The 19,507-nt window shown below is 47.4% G+C and overlaps 1 protein-coding gene across 46 annotated transcripts; it reads right to left on the bottom strand.

Moving 5' to 3' along the window:
• Nucleotides 1-128: 128 nt before the first annotated feature.
• Nucleotides 129-13,794, bottom strand: SF1 (splicing factor 1). Of its 46 annotated transcripts, XM_086385011.1 has the most exons (15): nucleotides 13,635-13,794; nucleotides 13,263-13,323; nucleotides 11,813-11,941; nucleotides 9,071-9,146; nucleotides 5,894-6,046; nucleotides 5,609-5,698; nucleotides 4,881-5,064; nucleotides 4,678-4,793; nucleotides 4,469-4,576; nucleotides 3,601-3,781; nucleotides 3,068-3,341; nucleotides 2,686-2,745; nucleotides 2,387-2,566; nucleotides 1,471-1,675; nucleotides 129-1,038 (listed from the first exon to the last, which is right to left on the bottom strand). In XM_086385011.1, the coding sequence occupies exons 3-15, from the start codon at nucleotides 11,892-11,894 to the stop codon at nucleotides 909-911; spliced, it is 1,839 nt and encodes a 612-aa protein (XP_086241137.1). In that variant the 5' UTR covers nucleotides 11,895-11,941; nucleotides 13,263-13,323; nucleotides 13,635-13,794; the 3' UTR covers nucleotides 129-908. The 46 variants fall into 46 exon arrangements, with proteins under 46 accessions (XP_086241137.1, XP_086241126.1, XP_086241163.1 ...); XM_086385000.1 differs by having other exon boundaries at nucleotides 13,263-13,794; XM_086385037.1 differs by lacking the exon at nucleotides 1,471-1,675 and having other exon boundaries at nucleotides 13,263-13,422.
• Nucleotides 13,795-19,507: the final 5,713 nt, after the last annotated feature.

Below are 19,507 nucleotides of genomic sequence, written 5' to 3'. Positions count from 1 at the left end.
CCTTAATGAAGGTTCCAGAGGCTCCCCTGGGCAAGGGGCAGTGGGGCCAGGTGCTGAACACAGCTTCCATAACTGGTGGTGGCACCGACAGTGGCACAAGTGTAAGAGAAAGAAAAACAACAGACCCAGAAAACCACACTGCTCTTTTATTCAATGGAACACCCCCCTTTAACGCAGTGTTGAATCATACACCAAAAAGCCCAGAGAAACGTCTGCTGATAAACCAGTGAAGAGAACGCGCATCATATATTATTGTCAACATAATCACTCCATGAGGAGGGGAGGAGGAAAGGAAGCAGAACGAAGAAAACAAGGGGCTCAAACCCCTCAACACTGCAGAACATTCAGACGTTTGGGATTAAAATAAATTGTAAAAGCTAGCCTTTCCAGGAAGGAGAGGAACAAACGGAATCTGAGGCAGCTCAGGGAGCGCTGAAAGGGCTCTGAAGGTTGCAGACAAGCCCCAGGCAACTTACATGGCTCCACCTACCACGGGCAGGGGTGCCAGTTTGGTTATGGACCCTCAACCTGGGGACTAACCCACTACCCCACGAGAGTGGCAGAGACAAAACCCTACACTTAAAATTAAGGGGAAAAAGTATCTCAGCTTGAAAAAAAATATGGCAGTTTGAAAATCTTGGAACCAAAGAAAACACCCACCCCACCCCGCCCCGCCATACTGATGGCCCAAATTGTTTGCCTAAAAACCACTTGTTCCTCTCTCCTTAAAGAACCAGGAATGAGAAAAGGGAAAGGAATCTAATTGCAGCAGAAGACCGGGGAGAGCATCTCCTTGGACGGAGTCTGAAGAAAGGAAGAGATAAGGAAGTAACAAAGAAAAAAGAAAAAATTAATAAAAATTTCACAATATGGAGCCAGCGTGTTCCGATTCCGTCCATAAAAATAACTCAGGCTGCTTTGCCGAACCATCCTGTCCACCAGGGGCGCTGCTGAGGCTGTCTGCCTGGAAGGGTCACCAATGGGCGCGGAAAGTCCTCACTCTCATGGCTCGGGCCATCGCCGCCGCGGGGAGGGATCCTGGCGGCCCAGTTTGGGGAGAGGCAAAGGGATTTGGGTGAGGAGAGAAAGAAGACAAAGAAGACACTCGATGCTACGGGGCGCCAGGAGAGCCCAAGCTGGCGCCCCATTACCACCTGCCCATTCCCAAGCGAGTCCTCAGTCGCTTGGCCCAGCCCGGTGCGTGCACACACACACATGCGTGCACACAATCACATGCGTGCGTCCCAATGTCTGGCTCCATATGGTGAGGTTCGGCGTGTGTTTAAACGAGACCAATTCTCTCTATATATAATATATATTTTCTTAAAAAACCAAGTCTAGTTCTGTGGTGGAGGCGGTGGGGGAGCTGGAGGCATCCCAAAGGGTGGCATGCCCGCCACCCCCATGCCCATCATGGTGACAAAGTTAGAAGGGTCCATGGGAGGCGGAGGAGGAGGGGGCGGGGCATACATCATGCCGGCGGAACCAGGCGGCGGAGGCGGCGGAGGGGGAGGGGCCCCGGGCGGCAGAGGCGGCTGGACCCCTGGGGGCAGGGGCACCATAGTGGGGTTGCCTTGCATCTGAGGGGCTCCTGGAGAAGCTGCGGCAGCCGCCTGCTGCTGTTGCCATGGCGGGATGGACCCTGTGCCAGCGCTCGTGGTGGTAGTCGTCGTATCTGGGGTGGTAAAGAAGCCCAAGGTCACACGCGCGGGGGCACACCGCGGCTCTCTGCGGCTGCTGCCTTGGGATGGGGAGGCAAGGGATGCCTGCTCCTTGCTTGGCATGCGGTACGGTGGTGGGGGGCGGGCGGGCGGGGTGGTCCTGGCAATGGGGGTGGAGGGGCGGGCAGGACTACCCTGGGGTCAGCCTCAAGGTCTCTAGGCTTAGCGGAGTAAGCCCTTTTGTCACCAGTGCCCCTGGAAGGGCCGAGGGGAAGGTACCAGACACAAGAACCGGCTCTGACATCCCTCCGCCCATCCGCCGCCACCACCGAACGGCACATTCAACCTCAAGGCCACAGCTACTCCCCGGTCCCATCCCTGCAGTCTCTCAGGCCCCAGTCACATCCCTCTCCAGAGCATGCATGCACCCCCCCAACCCCGGGCCTAAGGCGCAGGCGTGGGCCAGCCAGCGGCTCCCAGCCTACGATGGTGGGCTCCCCTCCAGCCCCCACAAACCTCTCTCCAGACACAGCCTCGCCAGACATCAGCTCTCCTCCCCCAGACCCCCAGGGGCCACAAGGCCCTTTCTTTTTACCCCACAGCAGAGACCAGAGTCTCATCCCAAGGTGTCTGCCTGCCTGTCTGAGCTGTGAGGGTCTCTCATTCCTCTCAGCCCCACCCCCCCAATCCCACCCACCCCCACCAGCCCAAAATATTCCACTCACTTTGCTGCCATGGCAAGGGGGTACTGGAAGCCATACTGCTGCTGGGCGGAGGGGGTGGCGGAGGCTGCTGCTGCTGCTGTTGCCATGGGGGAAGAGGACCAGAGGGAGGGGGCGGAGGCTGCCCACTGGGAGGCGGCGGCGGCGGTGGCATCATGCCCATAGGTGGCGGCGGCATCATACCTGCAGAAAGGCGGAGAGAATGAAGCCTCAGGAGAGGAGGCGGGTTCGCCACAGGGCTCCCACTACCTCCCCAGCCTAGGCAGGCAGCACCCCTCAGGAAGCACCAACCAGGCTGTTACCTTTTCCTTGATGCAGGCGATAGACCCCAGAGCCCACAGGCGTACTTCCCAGGTACTGATCTTGATGGAAGGAAAGAGCAGGGACTTAGCAGGACATTGGAACTGACCAGGGAAGATACACCCCCACAATAGCTCAGTCAAGTGGCAGTGATGGCCACTTACAAGAGCTGTTCTGAATGCCGTCTCTACGAGGCAGGCCCCACGTGTATACCCCATGTAGAAATCCCTTCCTGAACCATAAGGGAGACTTCCTCCTGACCTGGAGACCAAGCCTCAGCAAGAGACTCAGCACCGACACTCAACCCCTCTGAGACCTGCTCCCAGCCATGTAAAGCCCTGCTTACCCCAAAGCCCCAAGGTTTCTGGTCTGACACTTACTTACCCATTGGAGGAGGGCCGTGGTGCCCAGGTGGGTGGGGGCCCTGGTTCATCGGTGGTGGTGGCGGCTGCATCCAGGGGGGTGGAGGTCCATTAGGGTTGTGCTGCATGGGATGTCCACCATGTCCACCTGTGAGGCTGGGCAGCGGGTGTGGGAAGCTGTGGGGGCCACCTCCGGGCCCACCGGGGCCACCTCCATGCATGCCATGGTAGGGCCGACTCTCTGACGGGCCGGAGTTCATCCAGGGTGGGCGGCTCTGGGTAGTGGACATGAGAGACTACGTGAGAGCATTCCCGTCAGTGTCCCTGCCTGCTCCCTCTGGCGGCAACACTGTTCTTTCGGCTGTGCCACAGGACCAGGACACAAGAGGCCAAGACCTTCCCAAACTGAGAGGTCCCCAAACATTCCTGATGGCCCGAAAGAACAATGTTGCCGGCCATGTCCACCTGTCCTACCCCAAGCACCTGGCCACGTACTCCCATCTCTTGGGAAGAGAAGAGGGGGCCAGGTTGTGAAAACCCCCTCCCGAAACTCACCGGCGGAGGTGGGTTGTTGGCAGGAGCAGCAGGCCGAGGTGCACTGGCCAGTGGTGTGGTGGCAGGCCCAGAGGTGGAGCCCACAGATGCGGGCACAGGTGCCTCCCCCAGTTCAGCCATAAGGGACAAGTATTCTTTATCCATCCGTGCTTTATCCTGAGCTGACTGGGGGTCACCAGGCCTAAAGGTGGGGTAGAGACACAAAGAGAAAAGGGGTGGGGAAGACTCGTTAAGATGGAAACCTTTACTTTGAAGAATTTACACAAAGGAAGTTTAGAGGAATTCAGTCACCCTTTCTAACCCCTTCCTTGAAACAGTCCCATCAGCTCGTCAGCTCTGTGCCCAGCTCTCCATCTGGGAAAAGCACATGGACCTCTGCCACAGCAGAGACCCCTGGGCAAGAACAGAGGTGAAAGGAAGCCAGGAGAAGTTCAGGTTTTCCCAAAACAGTAAGTTTCATCAATTTCCACATTGCAGGTATGAGGGAAGGAAAATCTATGCAAGACCAGAGGAGCTGCCAAAACTTCCTTAACAAGGCTTTTTATATTCATCACTTGAAGTAGAAGAACATTGCTATCAAATGCTGGATTGCAACTGGTCAAAACTACAAGCTGTCTTGCAACACCAACTATAAGCAACAAACAGCAGTTAGCAATGAGCCACATGAAAATACCTATACCCAGAAGGGAAGTTTTCAGGTTCCCTGGGCTCAAGATAATAAAGTAGGGATGTTCACCATCGACTGTTTCTAATCATTCTGGGCTTTGCATCACACTGTTAATAGACCAAACTCACTGAAAGGAAGCTCTTGGGTCTGCAGATTAACACGAGCTGTCCTATACACCAGAAGCTACCAGGAAGCCCTCACCTTTGGAACTTGCAATCGGAAGCAATGTGGCCAGCCCCGCCACACTTGGTACAGACTGTGGTATTGGTAATGCTGCGGGTCTCAGAGCTCTGCCAGGGTCTTAAGATCCTGTTGAAAGAAAAAGGTCACCTCAATGGCTGTGGCCCATCACCCTTCTTCCGTAGGTTCTGGTTTTTGTGCCTGTTCCTCTAAACCAATCACATACGTACCTGTTATCATCTTCCCGAAGGGTCCCATTCAAGCGAGCCAACTCTCGAAGTTGCATCTTCCGTAGGTCATTCTGGTCCTCAGGGGTCTCAATACCCTGCTTCAGAATGTTTCTTATCTGGTGGAGACGCAACGGGCACAGTTATGTAAGTCCTGGGACTGCCACCTAGATTTCTGGTTGGAGGATTCCTTCCTGACTCCTCACCTGTTCTACTGCTTTCTTCACATTCTCCATGGTATTGGCAGTGACCAGGGCGTGAAGCGGCTCATCTTCTCCTGGCAGCATCTGGCCATCTTTGCGCCCAACTTTCCCTTCTTTCACAGAACCTTTCCCCCGGATCATGATCTTGGCATTACACTCCTTCTCTATGTTCTTCAAGGTGTTCCCTCTATCAGAGGCAGAAAAGATGGCTTTAATACCCAACATGGAAATTCAGAGTGGCTCACTGGGCAGTGATAGGAAACCGTGAGTGTATAGAATGAGATTTTCCCACCAACAGCTCCACGATCTTTAAGTTAAGGTCACAGCAATCCTCAAGATTTGACTTCTCTGCGGTGAAACGGAAAATTTTCTCACCAAAAGGCACTCACTCAGCCAAAGTGAACATCCTACCAAAAGCAGGAAGATGGTACCCAGAAAGGCACAAGACAGACTCATCTCCCAGGTCTTTGCATGAGTGCTCAGTTACTAAGTTGCGTCTGACTCTTTTGTGACCCCCATGGACTGTAGCCCACCAGGCTCCTCTATCCATGGGATTTTCCAAGCAAGAACACTGGAGTGCATTGCTGTTTCCTCCTTCAGGGGATCTTCCCAACCCGGGGATTGAACCATGTTTGTTACATCAGCAGGCAGATTCTTTAACACCAAGCCACCCAGGGAGCTCCTCCCAGATCCTTGGGAATTCTGTATTCCACAGAACAGCAGGTACTCACCTTGGCCCAATCAGCAGCCCCACAAAATTGATTTCCGGATACTCATCTTGTGGGATCATTACTTTATCGCTCACACGTGTTGCTGGAGGTCTAAGAAAGAAAAGACTCATAGACTCTGCACACTTCTGAGGTGACCTCAACAGCTCTTCTAGAACTAACCTTCTATACCACGTTTTGTTATAAATGACAGGGTAAGGAGTGAGAGGTTAGTATCTACAATGCTCTAGCAGACCACACCTAATCCGCTGGGGTCTTTATCCCGGACCACCCAGTCCCCTGGCTTACTTGTAATCTGCAGGAGGCTTGAAATCAGGGTTGAGGGCAACCATTTCCGTGATGAGATTATGCCGTTCCTCCTCCAGTTTCTTGCGGGTGCGGAACTCGCGAGTGTTAAGCCTCTTCCCCTCACTATTGTAGATGGGCTCAGGGGAAGGGGACCTGTGGGAAACAGACCACCGTCACCCCTCTGCCTTCACTTTACTCTCATTCCCACACGGGCTAAAATAAGTCTTCCCCAGCCCCTCTGCCTCTCAAGACCCTAACACAACACTCTTCGGAGGAACCGACCATAACGTGTGCTATTCAAAATCGTGTGGAATAGGGAGGTAGAAACTGGCTTAGCATCAGGGGGACTGGGGTGTGTGTGAGAAAGGAAAAAAGTGGTTTTGTTCTAAAAGTGATGAGAGGAAAAAAAGTCTGTTCTTCTAAGGGAAAATCTCTAGACTGTAAATGGCAAGGACTGTATCATCCTCTGGAGTCTTCTTGCCAAATATGAATTTTCTTTTGTTGGAAAAAAAAAAAAACCATATTACAACTTTATGAACCACGGAAACCCCAAGTTTAGGTAAAATGTTAAATGACTCTTGCAGAGCTCATGCCCTAACTGGAAGAGAGGCTGTACCCCTACCACGTAGTAAGTATGAGCTCTTTAACCCAATACAACTGGGACTCAAGGCTACTGCAGCTACTTGGCCCCCACAATGGAGAGAGATGGTTCAAGGCTTCGTCTCTGCTTTTCCTTCAATGGCCTGGCTGGCAGTGTCCAAGGCCCAGGAGTCAACCTGTTTTCTGGCTGTTCGAGGTTAGGGAGTCTGGGTAGAGAAAACCGTTAAATTGCTAAAGCAGCTTCTCTGAGAGGCTGCAAATGCAGATTTGGTCATGTATTTGTCTAGGGTCTGAACCTGCAAACAGCAAGGGGAAAACCTATGATTCTCCACCAGAGTTTACAAGTCCAGAAAGCAGATTTTCTCTCTCTTTTTTTTTAAAGGAGTAAAATGCTGTTGCTACAAGTAAAAAATAGCAATGATAAAATGATCAGTTTACCACAGCTGGATTTTGCGGTAATAAAAAAAAAAAAGAGAAGTTACACTCCTAGAATTCTGAGTTAAGATTACAAAAAGGACCATAGCTTGATATTCTGAATGAAAATTTAGTAGCAGCTGCAAGAAGGGAAGAGACCATGTGGATCAGGTTATTTTAAAAACATCCTGAAAGTAGTCAAGATTCCTATACCCTTTGTTTAGTTGAGAGAACCTTGCCTAGTTGGAGAGCAAGGACTGAACTCGGCTGCTCCCACTGTCTTCAGCCTAAAGGGAACCATGTCATACCACGTTACACACACGATGGAATAAAAGGTCAGGTTTGTTCATGACTAATGACGGCTAAATGACACCTCCGTTTCTAGCATCTGTATAAACTGTTAGCACAATCCAGTAATAGTGAACAAAGACAAACATACCCCAGCTCATTAGACTACCATCTTATACATTTAAATCTACACAAGATTTTAAAACATTTTTAACTGTGCAACTTAAGCAACATCAAAATGGCATAAAGTGGCTTCATACTGAGAATACACCTTCTTAAGAAATAACCTTAAGTGAGAAACTCATGCATTTCCCTCCAACCTGGGCTCTTTCAAAGCAAAACCATCAGGCATTAATTAGGGCCTCTTTCAAACTGAATTCAAGGGAGGAAAAAAAAACTCTCCTCTGATTTTATTTCTAACATGCTTGACATTTCTAATTCCCACCTCATTCATAGCTGTCTAGAATTAAGCACTTCTGGCTAATCACCAAAAGAAGCTTTACCAGTACCAAATTGGTCATTTAAAGGCCCCACAACAGCGTAACCTCTTTCCAAATTGTGGAAGTGAAAGGCAAAAACCAATATTCTAGAGGTCAGACTGGCCCAACTTCTTCACTTTGAGTAAGAATAGTATTAGAGGTCATCTAATTTCTAATCCAAATTCTCCAGGAAACGAAGGTTTGTTAAAAATTCAACTTTTTAAGGAACTGCCTGGTAACCTGTGGACATGTTATTACAGGAAAAAAGGCCAAAAAGGCACTAAACAGTTGTGGTCTATAATCTATAAAGCAAATCTAAAAAAAAAAATCAAAATATAAAACATAACAACCCTCCAACCAAAATTTACAGGTGAAAAAATAAAAATTTAATTAACTCAAATGAAAAGCATCAATATATGTTACTTTGCTTAACACAGGACACCAGAAAGGTGCTTATTTAAATGAGTGGCTTCTAAAACCATTACATCATCTTCCTGATTTAACAAGTTATTAAAATGGGTAGCAAGCCAAAAACACTACTTTTTAAAGCAAAGTGTTTTCAACTATGCTGCATGCACTAAGAGACACTTCACGGAGGAGGCACATTGCCTTTCTATTAAATGGACCAGATTTTAGCTGTTCAAATATTGGCCTGCCAATAAAATTCCTGTTAAAAAAAAGTTCATTTCCCTCAAACTTTGTAGACTTTTTATTTTTTAGAGGTGAGAAATTACAAACTGAAATGACATGACCACAGCTGTTTGAGGACCACACTCCCTTTAAAAAAAAAAAAAAAAGTAATTGGTTGGTTGCTTGCCTTCCCAAAACAGGTGAAAATATTCTGGCCCCTCCCAACACCCCAGGCAATGGCCAAGGCTGAAAATTAACTGGCAGTGATGAAGGAAGTTGGTTAGAATCTTGTCTATTTCAAAACCATGAGCAGGAGACTGCAGCATAAGCTGACCAGACAGTTTCTGGCCTGCTCAAATTCAGTGATGCTCAAAAATATTCTTATTCCCTACAATGTGTAGTACCTGTGAGGACACGCTACACCTGGGCTTTCAGCCAAAGGAGGTACTGAAATTGCTGGTTAATGGGCCACCTCACTGTCCCTACTAGTGGGTAAATCAGGTTAAAATCTACATACTTTTCAATTGAAAACCAGTTGTCCGTTTTCCTGTAACTTTTGATTCTGCTAGTAATTAAATTTCATTCCATTCTGCTAACTGATGACTGACCATTTAACTGCTAATTTACACTCTAGTTCCCAGAATGGTCACAGTACCAGTCTTCTTACTAGGATTTTATTGAACTGACACAACATGTTGCCACCAGTAAAACGTATTGAGAAAAAGGTAAAAGCGTTACTGTCAGCTGGTTAAAACTGTTTCCCAACCTGTCCTCAGGGTTAGGGGGGATGCCCAGGTCTCCTGTGCGCAGTTTACGAGTCAGGTCTTCTATCTGCAGTTGCACTGGAAGAAACCAGGTTAGGAAAGAAAAAAAAGGATGGAAAAAAGACAATGTTACCAAAAAACATCTCAAATCTCAACAACAAGCATGAAGAACTCGGAGACTTTGAAAGGGACGTGATCAGTGAACACATTGAGGCAAAAACCCCCAACCATCTACTGGCAGGAGTCCACTTACATCTCTAAGTATCTTTCACTTCAAAATGGTTATCACTTAAGGAAGCAAACAGTTTGTTGGAAGAGGGGTTAGCAGTATAGACTGTTCACTAAGGCTAACATCAAAACAATTATTAGGAGGCGTTTTACCTCTTCCTCTCCACCAAGGCTTGCTATACAATTGGCACCCAGAACTAAACCATGTATGTTATCACCAATACCCTGTTCCCACCAAATTACACTCTTGAGTGCTAGACTCTTAGATTTTATTTTTCCTTCATCAAAACTTAAACATAACCCAAAATGAGATTCAATTAACATGGGACAAGGAAAAACACCAGTTAAGCAAAGATCATTTTCATTGATACCAGGATTAAAATTCCTTAAACAAAACATTTAATAACCAATTCAACAGTCTCATATTTAAGTTTGTGCATATTCTTTCTGTAAAACCAGATCCGTACTAGTAAGGATCTCCCAATACCTGTTGTTTTCATTCAAATTTTATGACAATCAGTATACCTTAATACACCAGTAACAAGGCAAGAAGTTTAGACTCACTCCTTACATGGGGAATAAAAGTAGGGGTGCAGAGAATGAAAAGTGTGGGTCAAGGAGAGTTACGTGGGGCCCTCAGACCTTGACAAATGACCAAATGAGGCTGTATATGAAAAAGATGATGGTTTCACAAAAGTTTAGTGACTCCAGGGAAGTATTACCCAGTTGATTTTCTCAAGATAATGGGAAGTGTGAAGCCAGATCACTTTCTTCGCATGCTGAATGATCACCTGTTTCTTACCTTTGTAGCATCTAAGTGTCCTAAGCAGGTATCTCTAACAAGGGCAAGTCTTAATGGGTTGGGTTCAAGTTGAGGCAACTCCAAGAATTAACACATGTCTAACCCCAGACACCCTTCTAATTTTAAACACACCCCACAGGGCTATATCCCAACACCACATCCACTCCAACTGGGAAGAAATGAAAATCTACATTAATATCAAAAGAGGATATTGGGGACATCCTGTGTAAGAGAGATAAAAGAACACGAAGACACATGTGGGCCCCCAAGTTGTTTTATGCTACAAAAGTTCTGACTTGGCAGCCAAACATTAAGCTCAACTGCTCAAGGTGAAAGTCACCTTCGTGGAGGCAGGCAGTTCTTGTAACTGGACAGCAGGGATGTGGGCTGATTGAGACCACCGGCACCTGAATCTAAAGGTTGCCATCTTCCTTGGAGAAGAGACCTACACTAGCCCAGGCTTTGATTACACCTTTAAACACGCTTAGGACCCAAGCAGTAACTTCCTCCAAAGGAAGAGAGTTGGAAATGTAAAGAATGAATCTGTTTTTCCCATTTTCTGCATCTGCTTGTGTTCTTGGGCTATCACTCCACTAGGGACATTTTCATAAGGTTATCAAGACCCAGACTAGTCAAATATAAGACATAAAAGGATGGGTGGGAGTAGACTCAACAGTAGGGAAAGAAGAATTATTAGTATTGTAAAAATGAGATAAGACAATTTCAACACCTCAAAATTCTCAGCAGTCTAGAAAAGAGATGAAGACCCTCAAGAACAATGGCCTAGAGGTTTTTTACTCGTGAAGGACACAACCTCATGGGTCTAGGAGGCTTCTGCCCTAATTTACTCCAATGTTTATTTGGTTAGTAGGAAATGTGTATCAAGTAAACTTTTTTGAGACAGCTGTACAGGTACATAAATAAATGTAAAACTTGCATTAAAAACCTTTTATTTTTTTTAAAAAAGGTAATTTTGAAGTTAGTTTCATTTCTACTGTGGACATTCGTAATTCTCAAAATTTCCCAACAGTTATGATCTTTTATCCTAACCACCTCATTATTCCAGATCCAAGCAGTACCCCTTTCCCTGCAGAGTTCCTTAGGAGTAAACACAAGAGCCCTCATTTTAAGACAGCTCTCCAAAGACCAAACCAGAAAAGATGCTGAAGCAAAGGTTAAATTCAACAAAATGGTAAAAGGGGGGTAAACACACTTTCAGAACCATTTTTTGATTAAACTGAGAGTTTTTTCCCCTTTCAGAAAGTACCTATAAAAAAATAAAAGACCACATTTTAGGGAAAGGAGGAATATGAAATTATGGTGAAAGGCCAGGCTGTGAAAAAGGTACTTGGTTTACAATACCTGCAGTGTTCTCCACTGGGGCCAAGTCCAGAGAGGCATGTAACACTCACCTCATCAACTGGTAATGAACAGCAGCTGAAAAGGGTGGGGTGGGGTGCTGGGCTGGGAACTATTCTCATTCCTAAGCGGGCCCCTCTACCCTTCTGGCACTCATGGAGAACACTGCTGTTACCAACAGACCAAAACAAGGAGCTACAAATGCAGGACTCACAGAGCAAAAACTGATGGATTATATCAAAGTCATCTGACCATAGCTCCTCTCAAAGAGAAAACTGTAAAGTCCCAAACTTTCAACAAATAAAATGTTCAGTAACAATCTGAAAATGCATTTGAGTGCAGAACGTGTATTTACCTATATAAGCTCTTTCTTGTTCCCGAGTAAGTCCAGGGGGGATGACTGTAGGCATTCCTGGAATCACCGTCTTCTGTTCCATTGTGTCTTGGTTCCAGCGGCTCCTCTTCCGCTTCTTACTGGGGAAGTCTAAAAGAGATAAGATTCATCAGATGCAAACATAAACCAGCAGAACTACCAACAGGCAGTTTTGGATACTTATGATACTACACACAACCTCAGTAGACTGTGAAACTGAGAACTTGACCTAAAAAGAAACAGCAAAGAATGGAAGACAAACCTCGGAAGTCAAAAGACATGGCCACTAGGAGGGGACCTGGGTCTGAAAAATTAACATTGCACATTTATAATTTTTGTCCACAGAAATGCTGTGAAATATGTAAACAAGAAATCTCAGTGCATAAAGTTTCAAGTAGTGAAATCAAAGTATTGAGATAATAATATACCTCATGGTTGTCCATAAACCTCTTAACAGCCCCAGGACCTAAGAGCAGACTGAATATTCAAGGCTATAAAGCAATATTGGTAACTTCTGGCTCCTCCCACCTCCCCAACAGTCACCTGAGACAAACCGCAACTAAACCTATGGTTATCAACTGAAAAACCCAGATTTTTCAGCAACATCACTTTTCTCCTCAGAGGTTTGGCTAAGGTCATCATTTTCCTGGCCAGTGGGACACTTAGGGTCTAAAAAATGTATCGTTAAGTTCAACAAAGAACAAGCTATACAACAGGAGCCAAATCTTTCTTCCCCAGTACACAAGCAGAAATTTCTGCCGTTTGATACAAAAAGGTGCCTTCTGAGGGGCCAGACCCAGAGGAAAAGCCTCAAGAGGAGGCGTGTCATACTTCTTAGGTAGATACAATGAAATGAGGAAACGAACAGAAACTCCTTCCCCCAAAAGGGCCACAAAAAATCGGACCCAAACACCCTCTGAAGACTTTCATCCATTTTGGTTCTTAAGTGAAAGCCTTGTCTTATTAAAGAAGTTTTAAGGAGCTTCTCTTGGTACTTTCTTCCTTTAGAACTCTACTACAACCAGGAAGAGGACGCTCCACGTCATCAGTTGACCCTTTCCCGCCCTCCAGACTTGCACATGAGGCATCCCAACCACCCACTCGATCCCCTCTCCACACTCCTCCTGAACACCAGGGGCGGAGAGCAACAAGGGGTCTCCCCAATGCCGGCTTTTAGGTTGGGCACAAAGCCCGGCCGCCAAACTGCGCCTGCGCGCAACAAACTTCCTCCCGCCGGGCCCCCACCCCTGAGGCGCGTGCGCACTCGAGGCCCGAGAACCAGGCCGCGCGCCCCGTGGCTTCGCCGCCCGGGCCTCCCCGTGCGCGCGCGCGCGCACCCGCCGCGTGCAGCCGCCGTCGCCGCCGCCGCGCGGCCCTCAGCCGGCCGGGCCCATCCGCGCAGCGCCTCGCGCGCTCTCTCGGCCCGACTCACCTCCTCCGCCGCCGGCCGGGCCCGGCTGCTGGTCCTGACGCGGCGGCTGGGGTGGCGGTGGCTGTGGTGGCGACACGCGCTGGTAGAGCGGCGGCGGAGGGGGCGGCTGTGGCGGCGAGTACGAGGAGCCCGAGGAGGGGGGCGGTGGCGGCGGCGGCTGCTGGGGAGGCGGGGGGGGCGGCGGCGGCGGCGGCGGCGGTAGCGCCGCAAAGGGGAAGGCCGCGGTCAGGGCCCCCACCGAGCCCACGGGCGGGGGCGGCAGCGGCCCGGACACCAGCAGCCCCGCCCCAGGCCCGGGGGCAGTCGGTGATCCCGGCTCGAAGCCCCCTTTGGGGCCAGGGAGGGGAGGGAGGCCTGGGGGGCCCAGCTTACCCAGCGGCGTAGCGTTCGCTCCGGTCGCCATGGCGCCCCCAGGGACCGGCACCGGCGGCTCCTTTTCGGCGGCGGCTTCTTCGCGAATCTTCTGGGGGGAGGGGACCCGACTGCGCTGCCGCGGAGCGCGCGGAACCCGTCCTCTCACGCGGCGGACGGCGGCGGCGCGAGACGCACAAAGAGGGAGGAGAGAGCGCGCCGCGGGGGCGGACCGGGGGCGACGGGGTCGGGGCCTGGATTGGGCCGAGCGGAGGCAAAGGGTCGGAATCGGCGGCCTCCGATTGGTGGAGCCTTAGCCTTTCTCGATGCGCGCTGGGATTGGCCGGACCGTTAGGCCTGGCGAGGAAATGGCGGCCGAGCCTGAAGAGCTGGGAGGTGTCGCAGCGCGCACTTCATTTGTTACTGCGCGAACGGAGCTCGGAGTCCAGAAAGGAGGGATAGGGTGGGGCAAACTCTGTGACGTATGGGGCCAAGAGCTCTCCCATTGGCTGAGCTGGTGGAGTCAATCAATCTCCGTTGCGTCGTAATGTCCTGGGATTGGCTGTCTCTGTTTCCCCCCCCCCCCCGCCCTTGCTCCCTTTCCCCGGGGAGTAATTTCGCTGGGTTTAAGCTAGAGGTCGCGGCGGAAAAGCATTGGCGGAACAAGAATTGGGGTCGGGGAGGAGCGGAACAGGAGCGCGCAGGCATAGATGGGGCAAAGCCATGTCTCTGTCCCTGGCTTCAGCGTCGACCCTCGGGTCCGACGCGGAAGCCCTTGGTGACGTCAATCCTCGAGTCCCTTGGTAACCCGGAACCGAGGGGTGGGGGAGGGGCTGGCGCGGACCGGTAAACCGGATCCGTCGACAACACAGGTAAAAGGGGACTTCCTGTTTTTGAAAAAAACAAAAAGTGGGAGGAAGAAGATCTATAAAACAGTATTATTGAAGGATTAAAAACGGTGTCCGAGCCAGTGGAGGTACACATATCTTAGGTGGAAAGCAATATGAAGTTATCAAAAATTAGTTTGCATATACCGTGCGTTTTCATTAGAATCCCAGCGAAGTTGGGATTTATTATATCATTTTTTAAGTCATAAAATAACTGAAAATAGTGGAGAAATTTGTAAACTAGGTTGAGGAGCTTGCCTTTCCAAATAATACAATACAAAAGACACACTAATGAAACAGTATGGTATTGCTGTAGGAAAGACGGATTAGTACAAGATAGAGTCTAACCAAAAAAGTATTTCAATTCAGTAAGGAAAAGATTTAGCTAGTAAATGGTATATAGAGTCCTAAATTTAAACGATAAAACAGATACAATTTAGGAGATTGTCGGAGTCATCTAGGGGTAGAGACTTTATGAAGACAGGAAACAAAGTTAATTACCAAAGGAACCTATGATAAAAGTCAACAGACAATAATACATTAGGAAAGTATACTTGCCATACATATGATAAAGGGCTAATATCTGTAATATGCAAAGAAGTCTTAAAAAGTAATTTAAAAGAAAACAGAAAAGAAGCAAAGACTGAATAGACAAGTCTGAGAAGAGCAAATCCAAATAGCCAAAAAAAACATGAAAAGTACCAACCTCCTAAGCATGAATGCAAATTAAAGGTGATATGAGACATCTTCAACAATCGGGAAAAAAAAAAAAAAAGCTAAGTTACTACTTTGAATTGTTTTTTGAAAAGCATTCTATTATCTATTAAAATTGTACCTCTCAAGACTTCTTTGGTGGTCCAGTGGGTAAGACTGCACTCCCAACGCATGGGGGCACTGGTTGGGGAACTAAAGTCCTGCATGGTGTGGCTTAAAAAACTTTTTGTACCCCTTTCAGGGAAAAATAAAAAACATGTTCAATGTGGTAATCCCACTCCTGGGAATCTGCCCCTAAACAAGGCATGTGATTACATAATGCAATGTGTTCAAAGTCTTCTATTGCGTTTACTGCGGTCTTGTTTGTAACTGCAGAAACCTAGAAACAGAAAACTACCATCAATATGTGATTGGTTAAATGAAGTAGATTATCCATAACTTGGATTAGTAGGCGGCCTTGAAAAGGAGATAATCCATACCTACTGACCTGGAGGGACTTCTGTGCTGCTATATTGTTGAATAAGAAAAGAAGCAGAGAAATAGCTATTACATGATCTTGTTTTTGTAAAACAAAGTCCATACGTGTGTATGCGTATGATTATATGAGTATGGAGAAAGCCACGGAGGATACACAAGTCATCAGTGAAGACGCTGAAGAGGGAAATAGGTACTTGGAAGTTATCCAATACATTTTAAGAACCCAGCATGTTTTTAAAATATTTTTCGTATTTTAAAAAAATGTATGATGTGATCCCATTTCAGTTCAGTTCAGTCACTTAGTCGTGTCTGACTGTGACCCCAAGCAACACGCCAGTCTTGCCTGGCCATCCCCAACTCCCAGAGCTTGCTGAAGCTCATGTCCAAGCTGGTGATGCCATCCAACTATCTCATTCTCTTGTTGTCCCCTTCTCCTCCTGCCTTCAATCTTTCCCTGCATCAGGGTCTTTTACTCAGTTTTTCACATCAGGTGACCAAAGTATCGGAGCTTCAGCTTCAGCATCAGTCCTTCCAATGAATATTCAGGACTGATTTCCTTTAGGATTGACGAGTTTGATCTTGCAGTCCAAGGACATTTACATAACATTATACAACTGTATAAAGAAATGCATTGAGGAAGTTCCCTGTGGCCCAGTGGTTAGGACTTGCTGCTTTCACTGCCAGGGGCCCGAGTTTGATCACTGGTCAGGGAACTAAAATCTCATAAGCCATGCTGGGAGACAAAAAAAAATGCATTGACAGAACAATCACCAAATTTCCACTGTAGTGGGTAATTTTTGGAGAGGGCAATGGCACCTGACTCCAGTCCTCTCGCCTGGAAAAAATCCCATGGCTGGAGCAGTCCATGGGGTCGCTAAGAGTCAGACACGACTGAGCGACTTCACTTTGACTTTTCACTTTCATGCATTGGAGAAGGAAATGCAACCCACTCCAGTATTCTTGCCTGGAGAATCCCAGGAACGGGGGAGCCTGGTGGGCTGCCGTCTATGGGGTCGCAGAGAGTCGGACACGACTGAAGCAACTTGGCAGCAGCAGCAGGTAATTTTTACTTTTTCTCCTATTTCTATGTATTATCTTTAACTTTTTAAACTAAGCAAGTGTAACTAATAAAAATGAAGTTAATATTGTGGACATAAAAGGAAAAATAAAAACATTTAAATCATCTGAAAAATAAGGAAACATTATCAGTAAGTACAACAGATTCTAGGGAGGAGGGGAGAAAAGAATCATTCGCTGTTTGAGCAATTACTAGATGTAAAACAGATTGACAGATATGACCCTGAATGAAATTCAGCCCCTGCTTCCAGAAAATCATGGTCTAGCAAAGGAGAGAGGCTAACGCACAAATAAAAATGTACTATTACTGTTAATGATGATATTACCGTACTAGTAATGGTAAAGGCTACAGCTGTGACTCTCATGGGGTAGTGACTGTCACTGCTTTCTAGTCATTTCCTTTAGGATTTTTGTGAGTGTTTTTTAAAAAAATTACCAAGTTAAAATATTTTGGTTGTCCTTTTACTAATTTATATTTATTTAGATTCTTCAGAATATGGTCTTAAAATCTCTAATCTTTAATTAAAAAATACAATTTCCTTTTGGTCAAGTGTATGATCAATTTTTTTAAGTGTTCTAAGGGCAGATGAATAGTTAAAAGAGTTTGGACGTTGGCTACTCCCTGATCTGTTCTGACTTCTTTTAGCCCTTGCGGTAGCTAATTTCATCTTCACAACCACCTTCAGAGATGGGTATTATCTGTTACTTATAGATGAGAAATCCAGGCACAGTGAGGTTAAGTCACTACCCCAATGTCACACAACTTAGCAGTGTAGTCTGTTGGTCCAAGACTCCTATTTGGCAGAACAGGATTAGAATGTTGGCCATGCCGCTTTCTGGCTGAGGACCATGGAACAGACTTCCCAGTTTTGAGGCAACTTGGAGTCCTACAGAGCCAGGCCAGCCACCCGCCAGCTGGCAACTAGGGAAGTCATTTAATGTCTATGCATCTCAGCTTCTTTGTCTGTAGCATATGGACATTAATGCTACTGTACAGGGCACTGCACTGATTGAATGAGATCAGGGGACGTGGTTGGTTTTAATGGACTATCTCCTGAGCTGTGGGGTCAAGAATTATACACAGATGCCTCCTGATTTTAAGCCAGGGTGAAGTATAATGAAAACATCAACACATCTATCAGGTCTTTGTCCCCAGATTCTGGTAAAGAGCTTCAGAAACCCTTGGGATTTCCTGAGTGCTGGTAGTGTCTTTCATTATTCATAATGAGGCCCTTTGGACTGGTCACCGGATTTATGCTAACAGGGAGACTCACTGGCAGCTCTGAGGTCCCTGAGTGAGCTTCAGGATGGTGGCTGGTCACCAGAAAAACCAACCAAGTTTCAGCCTTACCCTCCACCTCTGGGTGGGGGAGAGAGGCTGGAGATTGCACTCAATCACATGACCAGTGTTCATTCAATCACACCTATGTAATAAAGCCTCAATAAAAACTAAACAACGAAGTTTGGAGAACTTCCAGGTTGGTGAACATACCAATGTAACAGGAGGGTGATGCACCGATTGCATGCACCAGGGTGAGGCTCCTGACCTCAGGACTCGTCCAGACCTTGCTGCCCAATGCATCTCGCTCTTCATTTAAATGTGGCCTTTAAAATAACGCAGCAGCCATATACTGCACATTCCGGAGTTCTTTATGTCATTCTAGCAACTTATTGAACCTGAAGTGGGCTGTGGGAACTACCAAATTTGTAGCAAAGCTGGTCAGAGGTGTGGGTAGCCTGGAGGCCCAGGTCTTGTAGTTGAACCCCTTAACCTGTGGGATCTTCACCAACTCAGGGTAGTTCATGTCTGAACTGAACTATGGAACATCGAGTTGTCAGAGAATTGGTGTCAGGACGTAAAGAATAAGTTTTAGGACTTCTCTGGGGGCCCAGTGGTTAAGGCTCTGCATTTCCACTGCAGGGGGCACGGGTTTGACTCCTAGTCAGGGGTCTAAGATCCTGCAAATGACGCAGTGTGGCCAAAAAGAAGTTTTGACACCCTATGAATCCCTGGCGTTTTCCATCGTTTCATTCTAATTTGATAGTTCAGAAACTCCAAGCCCCTGGCAAGGTTGAGAGGTAGTATCGTGGAGCTAGTTGAGCCTGGAGGGAGCAAATCCACGGATGTTTCTGACCCACCCTTCCCCACCATGTCCAGCCTTTGGAGAGCCTCACACGTGATTTCATTGCCCGGATTAGGACTGTCTACCAGTGAGTGAGCACATGTGATGCACCAAATACTTTTCATAATTTTTTCCTGGAAAACCATGTACATTTACACCTTCCTATTAAAGGTATTAATTTGAACAAGGGGTTGATAGGTATTGGAATTTGTGAGTTGGGTACAAATTAGAAATAATAGCAAGATAGCTATGTACATGGAGAAGGCAATGGCATCCCACTCCAGTACTCTTGCCTGGAAAATCCCATGGATGGAGGAGCCTAGTGGGCTGCAGTCCATGGGGTTGCTAAGAGTTGGACACGACTGAGCGACTTGACTTTGACTTTTCACTTCCATGCACTGGAGAAGGAAATGGCAACCCACTCCAGTATTCTTGCCTGGAGAATCCCAGGGACGGCGGAGCCTGGTGGGCTGCCGTCTCTGGGGTCACATAGAGTTGGACACGACTGAAGCAACTTAGCAGCAGCAGCAGCAGCTATGTACAAATCGCATATCTGGTAAAGGACTTTTTAATCCATACTCTCAAAACTCAGCAATAAGAAAACAGACAACTCGTG

This window comes from Bos grunniens, chromosome 29, assembly GCF_055505025.1.
Source record: "Bos grunniens cultivar Pamir isolate PY7600 chromosome 29, Bosgru_T2T1.0, whole genome shotgun sequence".
Lineage (NCBI taxonomy): Eukaryota > Metazoa > Chordata > Mammalia > Artiodactyla > Bovidae > Bos > Bos grunniens.
This window is presented reverse-complemented; position numbering and strand designations above follow the sequence as displayed.